Source organism: Acyrthosiphon pisum, chromosome A3 (genome assembly GCF_005508785.2).
Source record: "Acyrthosiphon pisum isolate AL4f chromosome A3, pea_aphid_22Mar2018_4r6ur, whole genome shotgun sequence".
Taxonomy (NCBI): domain Eukaryota; kingdom Metazoa; phylum Arthropoda; class Insecta; order Hemiptera; family Aphididae; genus Acyrthosiphon; species Acyrthosiphon pisum.
The window spans coordinates 27265171-27279847 of record NC_042496.1 but is presented as its reverse complement, the minus strand read 5'-3'; the positions used below and the strand labels follow the sequence as shown (position 1 = coordinate 27279847).

Below are 14677 nucleotides of genomic sequence, written 5' to 3'. Positions count from 1 at the left end.
ATATATAAAAAAACAACACCACACCTATTGTAAAATCAGTAACATTCATCGCTTTGCTGAGAATCTGAAAAAAGGGTTCTCATTTGAAAAAACAGAAGTTTGTATCTCCACAGAACACATTTAAGTAATACAAAAAATCTCAAAAATTTGAAAATATGGTCTTAAGTATAGGTATATTTGAAAATTCCAAAAATCAAAATTTGATTAAATTTATTCTGAAAGAAAAATGGGCGTGAATCACTTTCTATATAATAAACGTTATAAACAACTTTGTTAAGTTTCAATCGATAATATTTTTCGAAATGTTATTATCTTTATCAATAGGCATACATATAGGTACTAATAATTGTATGAATAACCGTATAATATATAATATAAATTCAAATAATACCTGTATGATATTTTTGAATACGAAGTCTAAAGTGTACCTACCTAAGGGCTATATAGTTAATTGAACTTAACATCTCAGAAGCCCATTTCTCAAAGTATAAAAAGTAATACACTAATGTTTTCTATCATAAACTGTAAATAAGAGAAAGTTGTGGGATATATTGATAGCAACTCTTATATTCTGTTCTGTCCTGCAATAGTGCAATGGGTCCCCTTCTCTATACGTCATTATTACTGAGCTTCACGAAAAGGAGAAAGTAACTGTACAAGTGTACAATATACATATGTGAGATATATATATATAATACTAACTCCTCCTTCTATTTAATGAGAATAATCTTAAAATTAATCGTATATGAACTGACAACAATATATCATCTTAACTGCAACTTTCAGAGTTACCTATAGGTATTCAATTGTATTATATTGTACGTTAAATACTGATTATATCATTTAAGTGTGTCTTATGCATATTATATATAGGATATTTTGTGAGGGGAATGAGAGGATGTGAAGAACTAGATCTACTTTATACCTACTTCCGTAACTCATTAGTCATTTACAATAACATGTCTCATTTATACATTCTCATCACTTATTATCAGTTATTACTTATTATATATGTACATTGTACCTACCTACATCAATTATTTGTCAAACAGTTTATTATATAATTAAAATTATAACGTTCGCCTCCTGCTGTCATTTAAAACGTGAACACCAGTTGTCACCGTTGTATATTTGTTTATTTTTGTCATACCTATGTTGAATTTAGTTATAAAGTTATATTAGGTAACAACAATTTGGAGACAACAAATAAAACATCACTTTCATAATTTAATAGTGGTACTATTAAATAAGTGCTATGTATTTCTTTTTACCTAATCGTTTTTTTTTTTTATAAAAAAAGCTGTTCAATCAACAATACTAATTATGTATATAAAATATATACTTACTCATATTATTTTTATTTATATATTTCAACGCCTAACAAAAATTAACAAAGACAAATACATAAATAATGGTAAATATTAGATAACAAATTAGTATCTATATTTAAAAAACCATATAAGTATACAGCTAAAGTACTGATAGAACATACAAATAAAAATATAATTAATATACATATTATTATTATGAAGTAAAAACAAAACGTAGTGTAGTCCGTGTCTAAGATTTTTTTCTATCTTCACTTTTGTCTAAAATTCCAAAAGTCTTGGGTCTGAGTTAATTTTAACCATAGTTCTTTGGATAGGATCATTATAATATACTAGCTGAATGCCCGGGAAAAAAATTGGGATTAATTAACTCCTTTTGGGTGTAATTCCCTGTGCATAGATATGGAAGCAAAATTATATTATATTTTAATTTTTAACAATCCCGCGTGGCGTTGCACGTGAGTTTCGCTTATGGTTATGCGAACAGAATATTATCAGCCATCAGGTAGGCAATCTAATTGTGGTAGAATGCGGACACAACGAAGTGGGAGATAAAATATAGCCTATTTTATGTACTAATATTTTGTAATTGAAAAAAAAAATTGTATACCGTGTACCTAAAATAGTATTGAAGTCATAGTTGATCATGCCAGATTTTTAGGAGCAATTAATATTTATAATATATTAATATATTTTAGAGGGTTATTTTATTTTACTTTTACGGACAAATCAGCGTAATTGTACCTAGCTTTGTGAAATAACCTGCAACCAAAGGAAACCATTAATAAACGAAAAAAATAATATAATATATTATATTGCAGGGCACTTATACTTCAGTATTGATTTTTAGTGAAAATCAGAAAATATGATTACAAGATTGTATTTATTGTTTTTTTTAATCCAAATTCCAAACGCATTGGTTATTATTATTAATTTATATTAAATTTGTTAAGCGATTCTGAATTCAGACTATAGTTTACTCAAAAATAGTTAACATTTTGCTGAAAACCAACCAGAAATAATGAGCAATGAGAATGGTTTTACATTATACATCTTATATTCCACTTTTAAAAATAATAAAGATATTAAAAATTAGTTGCATATTTTATTTAAATCTAGAGAGGTGTGGATAATTTTCTTTTATTTCCCTAACATATTATGTTTTAATTTTTTAAAATTTGTCTATATGGTGAGGAGGAGGCGAAGGACGAATGTGTCATTTCCACCAGGCCCTCTTTCAAAAAAACAAATTACACCACTGGCCATAATATGCAGGTACAAGTATTGAAGTTTATAAACCCTATTAATAATCATCAGTGAAAACCACTATTTGCTCGTCTTGATGAAGCATCGTTTGAAAATTCAGCATAAGTGGAACTTGTTAGTTGTTTTACTATAGAAAATATAATATTATTCTAGTATTTACTAGGATGTTATATACACAGTAAGCGCTTAAAAAAATAATTAAATTTGAAAAAACCATTGGGTGGATGGGCAATTTTCGCTGGTCTTCACTACATTAAATAAAATCACATTTTCAATATTTTCCCCCCAAACCATTGTTTGCTATTAGTGTGAATTTATGTAACTATTTTCAGAGTTTGCGCACCACTCGTTCTACTCTTGGTACTTTAGTTTGTAAACTTTACAGGAATTGCTTATACAGGAATGTTAACTTATTATATACCTATATATATGCATATTACATAAACTGTATATGTATACCTACAAGGCTACAATGTTAAGACTCTTAATATATACCTATAGTACCTACCTATGACCCAAGGCCCTCTTCCGAACGACTTATCAACACGCAGTGCCGTTATATCGTCGTACCCATATAGATGTTATTATACGGTTTTCGCGGTGAGGCGTAACCCGACAATAATTTTTAAATTATATGGATGAAGGTTATTATAATTCATAGAGATATCTATAATATTTTCTTAGAGTATCGGAATTATTCAGACTTAGATCGCTCTTAATTAGGACGGAGGGTGTATTATTGGCGCAAATAATAGTAGATACAATAGTATTGTGTAATTTAATTTGTCGAAAATTATTTAGAAAAAAAAAACAAACTATGTAAGTACCTGTATATTTAGATATCTGCTAGCAAAGAGCATCTTGAAGCATTAACTATTTAATGAAATTATTTAACAAAACATTTAAGCACCTTTATTATACGTGGTGTCCCTGCAGGGTTTCGGTAGGATAATCTTAAATTGTTCTTAAAAATAACAATAATTTAGCATCAGTTTAAATGTAGTTATCATAGTTTTTAGGTAATAACTAATAGTTACCTATAATTTAAAAACTCGGTGCCATATTTATTTAACAAATTTTACTAGGTACCCACCTAAAAAAAATATACCTATACTAATAGTCATTAAACAGTTATATACGGAGTGATTCGCCAAGCATATGCTTAACCTTTTTTTCTTCAATCATGTAGTTATTCAAAATCTGATTTTTGGAATTTTTAAATATACCTTAAAACCATATTTTAAAATTCTTGAGATTTTTCGTACTACTTAAGGAGTGTCTTGTGGAGATAAAAATGTCTGTTTTTCAAATGAGACCATCCCTTTTCAACTGTAAATTATTCACTTGATAATTTTTCTGAAAAATTTGTTATATCAGAATCAAAATTCGTATGAGTAGTTTTTAAATTATTTGATTTTGTGTTCTAAGGATAAAAGATCTATTGTAATGGGTGTATAATATATGAGCCACAGGGGTTATGGTGATTTGAAAATGTTGGTTATTAATATTAATCTATCAACATTAATAATTTGTAAAAATAGCCCAATATAATAAATACTAGTTCCAATATTAAGTCTATTTTATATTTAATTTAAAGCATTTTAAGGACTATTATTCTTAGTACAATTAATACATTTTAACAACTAATAAACTACTCATTCGAATTTCGAATTAGGTGGTAGGTACCTATATCAACATTTTCAAAAAAAATATCCACTAAATAATTTACAGTAAAAAAAGGGGGGAGAGTTCTCATTTGAAAAACAGAAATTTTTATCGACATAGGATACTCCTTAATTAGTACAAAATAATTATAATATATATTCATTCAGGAAAAATGGGGTGACCATGTTTGGTGAATCACCTAGTATATAATTCTAGCACCCCTATTTTCATCTGTAGTTGCACCAATGAAAGGAAGGGAATATTATACAATATAAAGGTTTTTAAAAAATAAAAATATAATTAGGTTTATTTAGGTACTATTTTAAAAATATTATGACACTTTGATGTGAAAAATAACAACATAAATATTGTAATAAAAATGAATAACCATATGAAATGAAAAATATGTTACCAATGTAATATTATTAATCAACGTAAAGGTATTTTCGATTTTTCCACTTTATTAATTTATAGTTTATTACAACTATAAATAAGAAGCGATTTTGATAAAAAGCAATGCGATAGTTTTAATCAGTACCTAGGTACCTACCAATAAACATAAAAAATATAAATCCCGTTATTGTCTGTTTTATATTTAAGACCTTGCCACTTAGGCGCATATATTATATTATTATAAGTCATAACTCGTAATTGCATGCAATAATGTACTTAGGCAATTTACTGTTCCTTGCTGTAGGTACCTACCTACGTGTAAAACAAAAAAAAATTAAATAGACAATGTTTGGTAGTATTTAAAAATATAAAGCTACAGGTCTACAGAAGTACCTACCTATATTTACTATTTAGTAAGTTTTTAGGCGACTATTCTAATTTCGAAAAGCTTTAAGTTATATACTTACACTGAATACTAAAATACGTGGTAAATCATATTTTCGAAATTATTTGATTTCGATTTTTAACTGTATAGAGATCAAGGTTTTTTAAATGTTTAAATTCGGAGATATATCATATATATATATAACATAATATAGACATAATTAAATTATGATAATTTAACTACTTATTGTAATATAGGACACAACGTTAAGTTATAACTTATAACCTACTGTCCTACTTATCCACTACGAACAAATTATTACCTATCATTATTATACGACATACTGTATAGGTACGTTTTTATGCGATGTTCAAGCATAGAATAATATAATATGTTCTATGGTTCAAGGTTTAGATGTATATTAACTCTTCGGTAGGTAGTGGTGGTGGTGAGGCAAATAGGCAATACGAGGAAAATAACTTGCGCAATTTTCGAAGGATTTCCGACGTCACGTTTCCGGACGGGTACCGTACCGCATTCCCATCGATACACCCACTACGCGATATGCTGATATCACAGAATAAAAGGGTGTCGTGTTGTGTGGTTACCGTAAAGTGGATTTATGGTTCACATTGGTATTTGGTTCGGTGGTTACCTACTTGTTATTATTTTGTTGTCGCGATAATCGTCCGACTAGTAACCTTTCCCAACTTATACAATATACATATATACCTAATATATATAATATTAATATATACTTATTACTTACATTATATATTTATACATATCATTATGATTTTAGCGAGCAAACAACTATATGAATTTCATGACTATTGACTACCCATAACGCCGTCATTCTCAATTATTTTATGTAGATACTAACGACGTAATAATTTGGCGTATTTTCGAGTAATCAATAATAAGGATCCGCAGAATCGACCACAGCTCATCTACTCACAGAGTAATTGGACGTATAGCTGGGACGACAGAGACCGGCAAACCGTTAATGTGTATGTTGGGGGTGGCGCAATCGTCAATGGCATAACCACAAAATATATGAAATTAGAATAAATGTCATCTATTCTGTGACATAATTATTGTCTATAACTGAACTATAGTTATAACAGTGGTGTATTTACAGGGGGGGATCAAGGGGATCAATCTTCCCTCCCCATAGGCTGTATATTGTATAAATATGCAAAAAGTTTACGGAGTCCTAACTTAAGACCTCCAACTTTAAAGGCGGGGCTACTGGATAAAATCATACCCTCCCCACCCTCAAAGTCAAAAACCAAAATATTGAACCTCTGAGTTATATACCTATCTATCAATATAAATGAATAAAGATTATTCATTTATTTTATTATCTAAATTCTCTAGGTTCGATTGAGGCATTGCCACATTGGCCATTGAGCCATGCCCCATTGGTGCCATAAATCATAATAATATAATAAAATTATCGTCAATAGATTATCGGATCGGAGATTCCCCCCTCCGGCCTCGCGTGGGGGCGTTAACCCGATTGACTCGAGCCACGATAGCAGTGACTCACCGTAGTCCATACCACAGAATAAGATTATAATATATATATATATTATATAGGTAGTACAGGGGTGGCCAACATTTTTTTTGAAGATCTACTGAGGGCATAATTTTTCGGTTGCATCCGAAAACCGCATGTTTTTGACCTAAAAAAGGTCGATAGACAAAAACCACACATCTGCAGTTATCATTGGTTATTGTATAACTAAACTTATAGTGCGTTGATACCTCCCACACTATCGTTAGTGCTAAATATTAAATAACAGACAAGAATATAATATAATAAGATTATGATACTATACAGTAATCATGCTAACACGTTTTAACTTTTAAGTCTTTCTTGATGGCGGCTTCTCTCTCTAGACGGTTGCCTACCCAGAGAGAGGAGCCGGCCGTGGTCGAGATTCGAACCGACGACGTAGTCCACTCGGCCACACCGCCCCCAGTATAACATTAATTGGAAAGTCAGTAGCTCTAATTTGAAATACAATGCAGGTATTCTAATGTAGTTGTTTTTAATGTACCTAATAATGTAATATATATTACTGTATAATAGTTTCCCTGTTACTAAGGTCTGCAGTCATGGGCATATCTAGGGGGGTGTTGGGGGGCGTAGCCCCCCCCCCATGCCACAGTGTGAATATTAGCCTTCTAGAATTATTGTTGTGTATTTCGTCCAGGTAAAATGTAAATATAAAACTATGACAATATTGAATATAATGCCTACTTACTAATATTATCACTTTTGTAATTATTTATCATAATCATGTTTCACATGAGAACATAATAAACAATATTATTTTAGATTCTGAGCAGAGTGAGTTGGTACTTTTGACGGATAAAAATTGAAAACTCCCAGTACATTTTTTAATAATAATCGGGAAAAAGAAAAAAAATTAAGTAAAAACGGGAATTTTTACGCAATACCAGTCTTTGAAATCAATATTGTTTTTTTGGTGTAGATAACTCAAAAACAAAAAGACGTAGGGCGTAGACATCTACTTTAAAAATAATACAGAATTATTTTATGCTTTTTGAGCTATTTTAGACATATAAAATATATTGACATTTTTTATTTTATGTAGGTAGTGTTTTCTACTTTGTATGTCGGTATTTGCGCTTGTTCAAAAAGTTGGAAAATTGAAAGTAAGTAAAATACAAAGTTGCTCATATTATAAAATTTTAAAAATATCGAAAATTCGCAGTCACAAATTCACAATATTTTTTTATAAGCGTTTCAAGCTATAATTTTGCAAAAATTCATGTCACGAAAATTTGCATATTACTTTGAGTTAGAAATTCATAAAAAAAAATTTTTTATACCTTTTTAAGATTTAAAAATGTAATCTTGTATTACAAGAGTACCTACCTCATAAGTTTTCCATAACAAATTAGATTTAATTTGCCCTATGTTTTTCTTCATGGGTAGGTATAACAAAATGTTTACTGGAAAATCACATTCGTTTTTTAGAAATGTTTGATGTTCAAATTTTTTCGTCATTGATAATTCACCTTATCTTTTAAATTAACTATTTCTCCTCAATCGATTTTTGATATTTTGTTGTAATTCAAAAATGAATAACCGTAGATGCCTACTTGACATTTTCAACAAATGCTTAAACTATCATTTTCTATACTTACATAGTAACTTAAAATTATTTTTTCGCCTTTTGGCTTTTGATATAGCAAATTAAAAATATTAAAATGCATAGGTATGATTTATTTTTCTATGGTACCTATATAATTAATATAAATCGTTGAAAGGGGAATGTTTGGGGGGAGGGGCAGAGCTCCCCCATGAAATGCCACATTGAAAATAATATGTAGTGAGGCTTCAGCCCCCCCCCCCTCCTGTAATATATTTTTTCACCCTACGCGGTTACGCCTAATGCTTATAAAAAGTCCACAAACATTTTTTTTTAAAAAACTAAAAATCTATAGCCGTGATATCAATCCACCTTGGTACTATCATATACTATCATTAATCGTGATGATAAGAGTGATAACACAGCTCGATTCGACCATAGAACAATTTCGAACAAATTCGACATGATTGTGTAAAATATTCGACTCGATAGTCAATAATTAATAAGTTATAACTTATAACTAATATAACTAAAGACGACTCTGTGTGTAGTAGGTGTCATCACAATTCATAGAACAATATTTTCATCGAAATCAAACTATACTGTATAGTAAGATTATGCTGATTGCTGTTACGACCACATAACAACGATAAATTATTATTATTATTATTATTATTGTTTTTGTTTTTGTTTTTGTCGAACAAAGTCTACTACAGTAAAGTTGTATATAGTACAGTTGTACTTAGTGCTAAGATAGTATCGGCAAGTGATAGCCTATCTTAAATCGTGGTATAGACTATTAATTATTACTATTATTTACTACTTTTGTTTATGCGACTGCGGTACCTATCGGCCACTGAATAATCAAAGGTATCCACGACTTTTGTTTGTTTTCTTAACTGTTTTTATAACTTTCGAATATACCTAAGTGAATAATTTTTGTTAGTTATAGTTTTTGTTTTTCACTGTAAATTATTCAACATGAACTCTATAACTACAGACAATAAGACCACTTCGTTAATCTATAACGAATTTAATATGTAAGTATCAACCAAATTTTTTCCACAAAGTACTTTTATTCTATCACAATTCTACCCGTAAAAGGCTTAAGTATAGGGCACTCTATTGCAATACTATAAATTTAAATAATTTTGTATTTTATATGCTAACAATTGTAAGAAATTTCAATAATTTTTACTGTAGGCAGAGTTTTGAGGGAAAATTAAATCTATGATTAATTTCTTATAAGTTAAAATTAAAAAGTATGTCTTGCAAAATATATTTTAGTTGGTAGATTAAAAAAATTAAATTATAATCTGAACCTAGTTTTCTGATTGGAATCCAATATTTTTGGTGACACAGTTTCCAAACTAGGATATAATTTAATATTGTATTTATTTTTCAACTTATTATTATTACTTTTTATTAATATAATGATTTATGACTAACTTATTATATTTTCAGGTATATTTGCCCAAATAATATATTCATTGAGCCAGTACAAAACACAAAAATAATACTGAACATTGATCGAATTGACTTCACCTCTCAAAAACAAAGTATGGATTTATTTCATATATGTTTGTTATTATTTTAAGTTGTAACAACTTACCTAGTTATTATTGTATCTCTTAGATAGTTAAATATTTTATTATTTAACCGGGTTAAAATATTTTTCAGCAAATAATGGTCAAATACCGACAGAAAGTAAAAGCCAAACAATTGCTGGAATATTAGGTGTCGTAAAACTTTTAATTGGCCCTTATATTATCATTATAAAAAAAAAAAAGTTTGTCGGTAAGATAAATGGTCATGACATATGGCAGTTGATAGACATTGATATTTTACCTATACCGAAAACTAAACTTCATTTAAATGAAACACAAGTACATATATATTTCATATTTTTACATTCAAAACTGTATTACCTAATATAATTTTATAAAAATATTTTTTATGTTCAACAGGACCGAATGGATACTGAATATTTAAACATGATCAAGCAAACTTTTAATACACCATATTATTATTTTTCATATTCATATGATTTAACTCACACTATGCAGAGGCTGTATAACACGTCAACATCATTTGTAAACGTAAGCTTAAAAAATATACAGTAAATAAATTAATAGTTGTATTAATAATCATTACAGATCTAAACAATATTATTGTAATTTAGCAATGATAGAAATGTATATTATTTACCACTACCCTTGGGAATACACAATTAAAAATTACATTCTGGTAAATGTTTTATTTATAAGTTTCATTTATATAATCTATTAATCACTCAGGCATTCTATTCTATCCAACCAAATTATGTTACCGGCTTTGTTGATGTCACCACACTCATTCAAATTGGGTGAGGTGATTGCTTTACGAACTCACTGCTAATGCCTCTTTCTTCAAAGTCTGGTGAAGTAAAACTTTGTTATATTGTGGGTTATGCATAGGCGCAACTAGGGTCAAAATTCTGGGTGCTATAGCCCACCTAACAAAACCAGTAATTTAAAATAACCCATAGGCAGTTTATATCTAAATCAATATGGAATATTTGTGGGGAGCTAAATTGCAATCAGGAGGGCTAACCCCCTCCCCTAGTTGCGCCACTGGGGTTGTGTTCTTATGTGATAATTTTACCCAGATTTTACACAAATTTAAGTTTTTATATTTATGTGTAAAATCTAAATACTGGACATTTAAAATAACAGTTTGTATTAACTAGTTGAAACATGAAAGGACTAGTAAATAATATGATATTAATAGTTTTGTGATAGATGTAATGCTAGTAAAATAGTGAACAAAAAATTAACTTTCCCATCACAGACTGGACTATCTAAAATGTTATTAAAAGCACAACATTTTGTTTTGTTTTGATTTTAATGTTTCTGCGTAGATTCCGCTTTATACTTCATTAATGATTAAAATGTTTAAATATTTCTCTCTTTATTTTAGATACCAATGTATGAAAGAGCAGATCAGCGATTTCTGTGGAATCATTATTTATTGAAGAATTTTTGTATGGAGCATCATGAGTTTTGTGTTCCTATCATTCATGGATGTAAGTTAATATAATAAGAGATGTTTTGACCTATTTTTCATATAATGTTGTATGTTTTGGCCTGTATTGACTATTAACTATTGGCTATATAGGTACTGTATCTGAGGATGGTAGGTTTTCTGAGATTTATTGGTTTGTTATACAACTATAGGTGCGGTGTTTAGCGGGGGTGTGTCACAGGGGCCATGCCCTCTCTAGACATCATAAACTAACTATAAACTACCTATGATTAATAATATCTTGTTGGTCTTTTAAGTAGAATTTTTTGAACAAAAGGATATTGCCCCCCCCCCTTCCCCCTTAGAAGACGAATTAAATCGGTTACTGTTCAGCTGGACTACAAATATATTTTAAAAATGAATAGAAAAAAATTATATAAGTATTCAATTTTTTATATTTATATAAATAAGAGGGCTCTCACAGTATAATTTTTCGTATGTTATACACAAATTTAAAAAATTTATTTTTAAATTGATAAAGTAGTCTTTGTGAAATTAGTCTGTGGTCTGTTACTATAAAACTTTGAGTAACTTTGTACAAAATATAAATAGGTACATAATTAAAAAGTTAAAATCATTATGAAAATATATTATCAGTTGTTGATTTTAAGGAATTTATTAGTTTTAATCAATAAGTATTCATAAGTTTATGTAAATTATTTTTAATTTCAGTTATTGCGATAAATAATTGCATTTTAAATGGAAAAGATTTTGTTTGGACAGTAGTATCTAGACGATCACGAAATCGTCATGGCCCAAGATTATTAAAACGTGGTATTGATCTGAATGGAAATGTTGCCAATTTTGTTGAGACAGAAATGATAGTTGAATATAATAACAGTATGAGTTCTTATGTTCAGGTATATTAATTCTCATTACAATGATAATCATTTATCAGTATTTAATTAAGTTAATTCTTTAGACACGTGGATCAATTCCTTTGTATTGGGCTCAATATCCAACACTTAAATATAAGCCCGCAATGCAGATAGCTCAAAATGAAAACCATTTAGAAGCAGCTACTATTCATTTTAATGAGCAGATTTCTGTTTATGGTCAACAAATTTTGATTAACTTGGTAATGAAAATGGTTTTTGTAAGATTTGTTTATTTTTAAATTAATACTAATTAGTAATGAAAATAAAAGATTGATCATAGAGGTGCAGAGCAAGAATTGGAACGCAATTATCATGATATTGTTACTATGTTGGACAATAATAAAATTAAATATGAAGCATTTGATTTTCATAGTGAGTGTAAAAAAATGAGATGGGATAGACTTTCAATTTTGGTTAATAGAGTAGCCCACGAGCAAGATAATTTAAAATACTTTCTTCTTGGATCTGATGGAAAATTGCTTATCCTACAAAAAGGAGTATTTAGAACAAACTGTGTTGACTGTTTAGATCGAACAAATGTTGTACAAAGTTTATTAGGCCGTAGAATGTTGACTGTTATGTTGCAGGTAAAATTATTTTAATTTATTAAATGTTTTGATATAAAATTTCAAATAAAATATTTTATTATTATTTAAGAAAATGGACATATTAAACTTTGGTCAAAAAGTTGAAGATCAATTAGATTTTGAAAGTTTATTCAAATCAGTATGGGCTGACCATGCTGATATTATATCAATTCAATACTCTGGAACAGGAGCCCTAAAAACTGATTTTACGCGAACTGGTAAACGTACTTATAACGGAATGTTTAGAGATTTAAAAAACTCACTTTTGCGTTATTACAAAAACAATCTCAGAGATGGAGTTCGCCAAGTTAATAAAATATTAATATTGTTTAGATAGTTTTAAATCATAATAAAATACAAATTTTGTTCATGTTATTTTTAGGATAGTATTGATCTTGTTTTGGGAAATTATGTTGTAAATGCCGAAGAAAGTGCATCATTATCATGTCCTTTAGAAGTCAAACCGGCCCTTAAATATTTTATGGTAAGTATTAAATTAATGTTACTTGTTCCGGATTAAATTATCATGTACAATATACTATGCTACTACAAGTATTGGGTAATAATTAATAATATAAAGCAAATTACAAATTATTGTAATGTAATAAGTTTTTTAGTAACATAGTCAACTGTTGATTCATATTGTTTGGAATAATATTTTTTTTAAAGCATTAGAATGTAAGACCCTACATTGCCAATAATATGATATTATTGCATGCCACTTCAATAGACTGCAATATATTCGTTAATATAATATTTCAGTTGGAATTCAGTATAAATAATTTTGATCAAATAAATGTTGTTAAGAATTACATACCTATTATATTATAATAAGATTATTTTAGTTTTTTAATACAGGTTATATATAGGTGTTTAAAACATGCTATGTACTTATGTCTTTTAATTTTTTAGTATCCAATAATCCTAATGATTGCACTAGCAATGTTCATGGCAAATGCGGTGTTTACTTCTGGTTAGTAATACATTTTTAAACTGTATATCATAAACTAAATGTAATAATATTATGTTTCTGTTTATTAGAATACAACACTGGAACATATATATTCCTTCTATTCTGGGGCACAATGGTTATGTGTGTATTGTCATTAATATTTTATTACGGAAAAGAGTTTGTTAACTATCCACGGCTGTCAAGTTTTGACAATGGAAAAAGACACCATCATCATCAATCTTAGTGCATTCCAACTCAATTTTATTATAACTTGTTATGGTTTATTATCTTTATTATTATAAAAATAAAAATGTATTGATTATTTTTAGTAATAAAACTTTACTGTATTAGTGACATTGTACATTAAAATTATTGTGCTTAAATAATAACTTATTCCAGTTTCCAATTTTTTTTAAATAAACCTTAAAACTGAACAGTTAACTTCCGAAATCAGTGACTTTGTAATGATTCTCATCAATGGTTGAGAAAATATGTCCCTCTTCGATGAAAAATGAAAGAATTTTTTCTATTTCTGATAATGGCATTTTCTCTGGAAGTATCTTTTGTATATCTAATGCTGAATAACCTGCCTCATCCTGGCACCTCTTTATTACTGTATAAACTTTTAATTGCCTCGGATTCAGCGATAAATTGTTAGTTGTATCCATAAATCCATTAGTATTATCACCACTCATTAAAAAGTCTTTTTGGTTTGTTGCAGTAGATTGTTGTGTACCGCTAGCCTATAAAAATCAAATATTAATACAAAATCAATATTTCTTTTACAAGTTAAACAATTATTCTAACCACATTGATTTCCTCGGTTATATATGGTAACGCAATAATGCTTAATAAATGATGTGTTAATTCATTTAGAGTTTCTAAAGGTCTGACACTATGACAAAGCAAAGTAACTTTGTCATTTTGCATTCTCTTACTACCAACTACTTTAAAATAAGCGTTTTCAATCAACTTTGGATATCTTGACAATTCGTTCTCGTCTCCCCATTGAATGCACAACAAACGACCAGT

At 28.7% G+C, this 14677-nt stretch overlaps 2 protein-coding genes across 4 annotated transcripts in view; one reads left to right on the top strand and one right to left on the bottom strand.

Moving 5' to 3' along the window:
- The first annotated feature begins 8587 nt into the window (after positions 1-8587).
- On the top strand, positions 8588-13999 carry LOC100159265 (phosphatidylinositide phosphatase SAC1). Of its 3 annotated transcripts, XM_029491079.1 has the most exons (14): positions 8610-8774; positions 8872-9035; positions 9118-9205; positions 9630-9724; positions 9846-10051; positions 10133-10264; positions 11124-11229; positions 11901-12088; positions 12151-12306; positions 12376-12693; positions 12764-13000; positions 13076-13177; positions 13606-13666; positions 13735-13999. In XM_029491079.1, the coding sequence occupies exons 3-14, from the start codon at positions 9147-9149 to the stop codon at positions 13887-13889; spliced, it is 1815 nt and encodes a 604-aa protein (XP_029346939.1). In that variant the 5' UTR covers positions 8610-8774; positions 8872-9035; positions 9118-9146; the 3' UTR covers positions 13890-13999. The 3 variants fall into 3 exon arrangements, with proteins under 3 accessions (XP_008185165.1, XP_029346939.1, XP_008185166.1); XM_008186943.3 differs by having other exon boundaries at positions 8588-9035; positions 9112-9205; XM_008186944.3 differs by having other exon boundaries at positions 8610-9035.
- The window catches only part of Rpa2 (replication protein A2), a gene marked incomplete at its 5' end in the record, with an annotated part of 2849 nt that continues 2076 nt past the window's right edge, over positions 13905-14677 (bottom strand). Inside the window, 2 exon segments of the mRNA NM_001205064.1 lie at positions 13905-14388; positions 14453-14677. Coding sequence (NP_001191993.1) covers positions 14083-14388; positions 14453-14677 — 531 coding nt within the window.

What these genes read in the sequence shown, in the direction of transcription:
- LOC100159265 (XM_008186943.3), top strand. Translation starts at nt 9,147, where the DNA reads ATGAACTCTATAACTACAGACAATAAGACCACTTCGTTAATCTATAAC. An exon ending in TGTTCCTATCATTCATGGAT is followed by an intron (nt 11,230 to 11,900) that starts GTAAGTTAATAT and finishes TTTTAATTTCAG; the next exon opens with TTATTGCGATAAATAATTGC. An exon ending in GTATGAGTTCTTATGTTCAG is followed by an intron (nt 12,089 to 12,150) that starts GTATATTAATTC and finishes TTAATTCTTTAG; the next exon opens with ACACGTGGATCAATTCCTTT.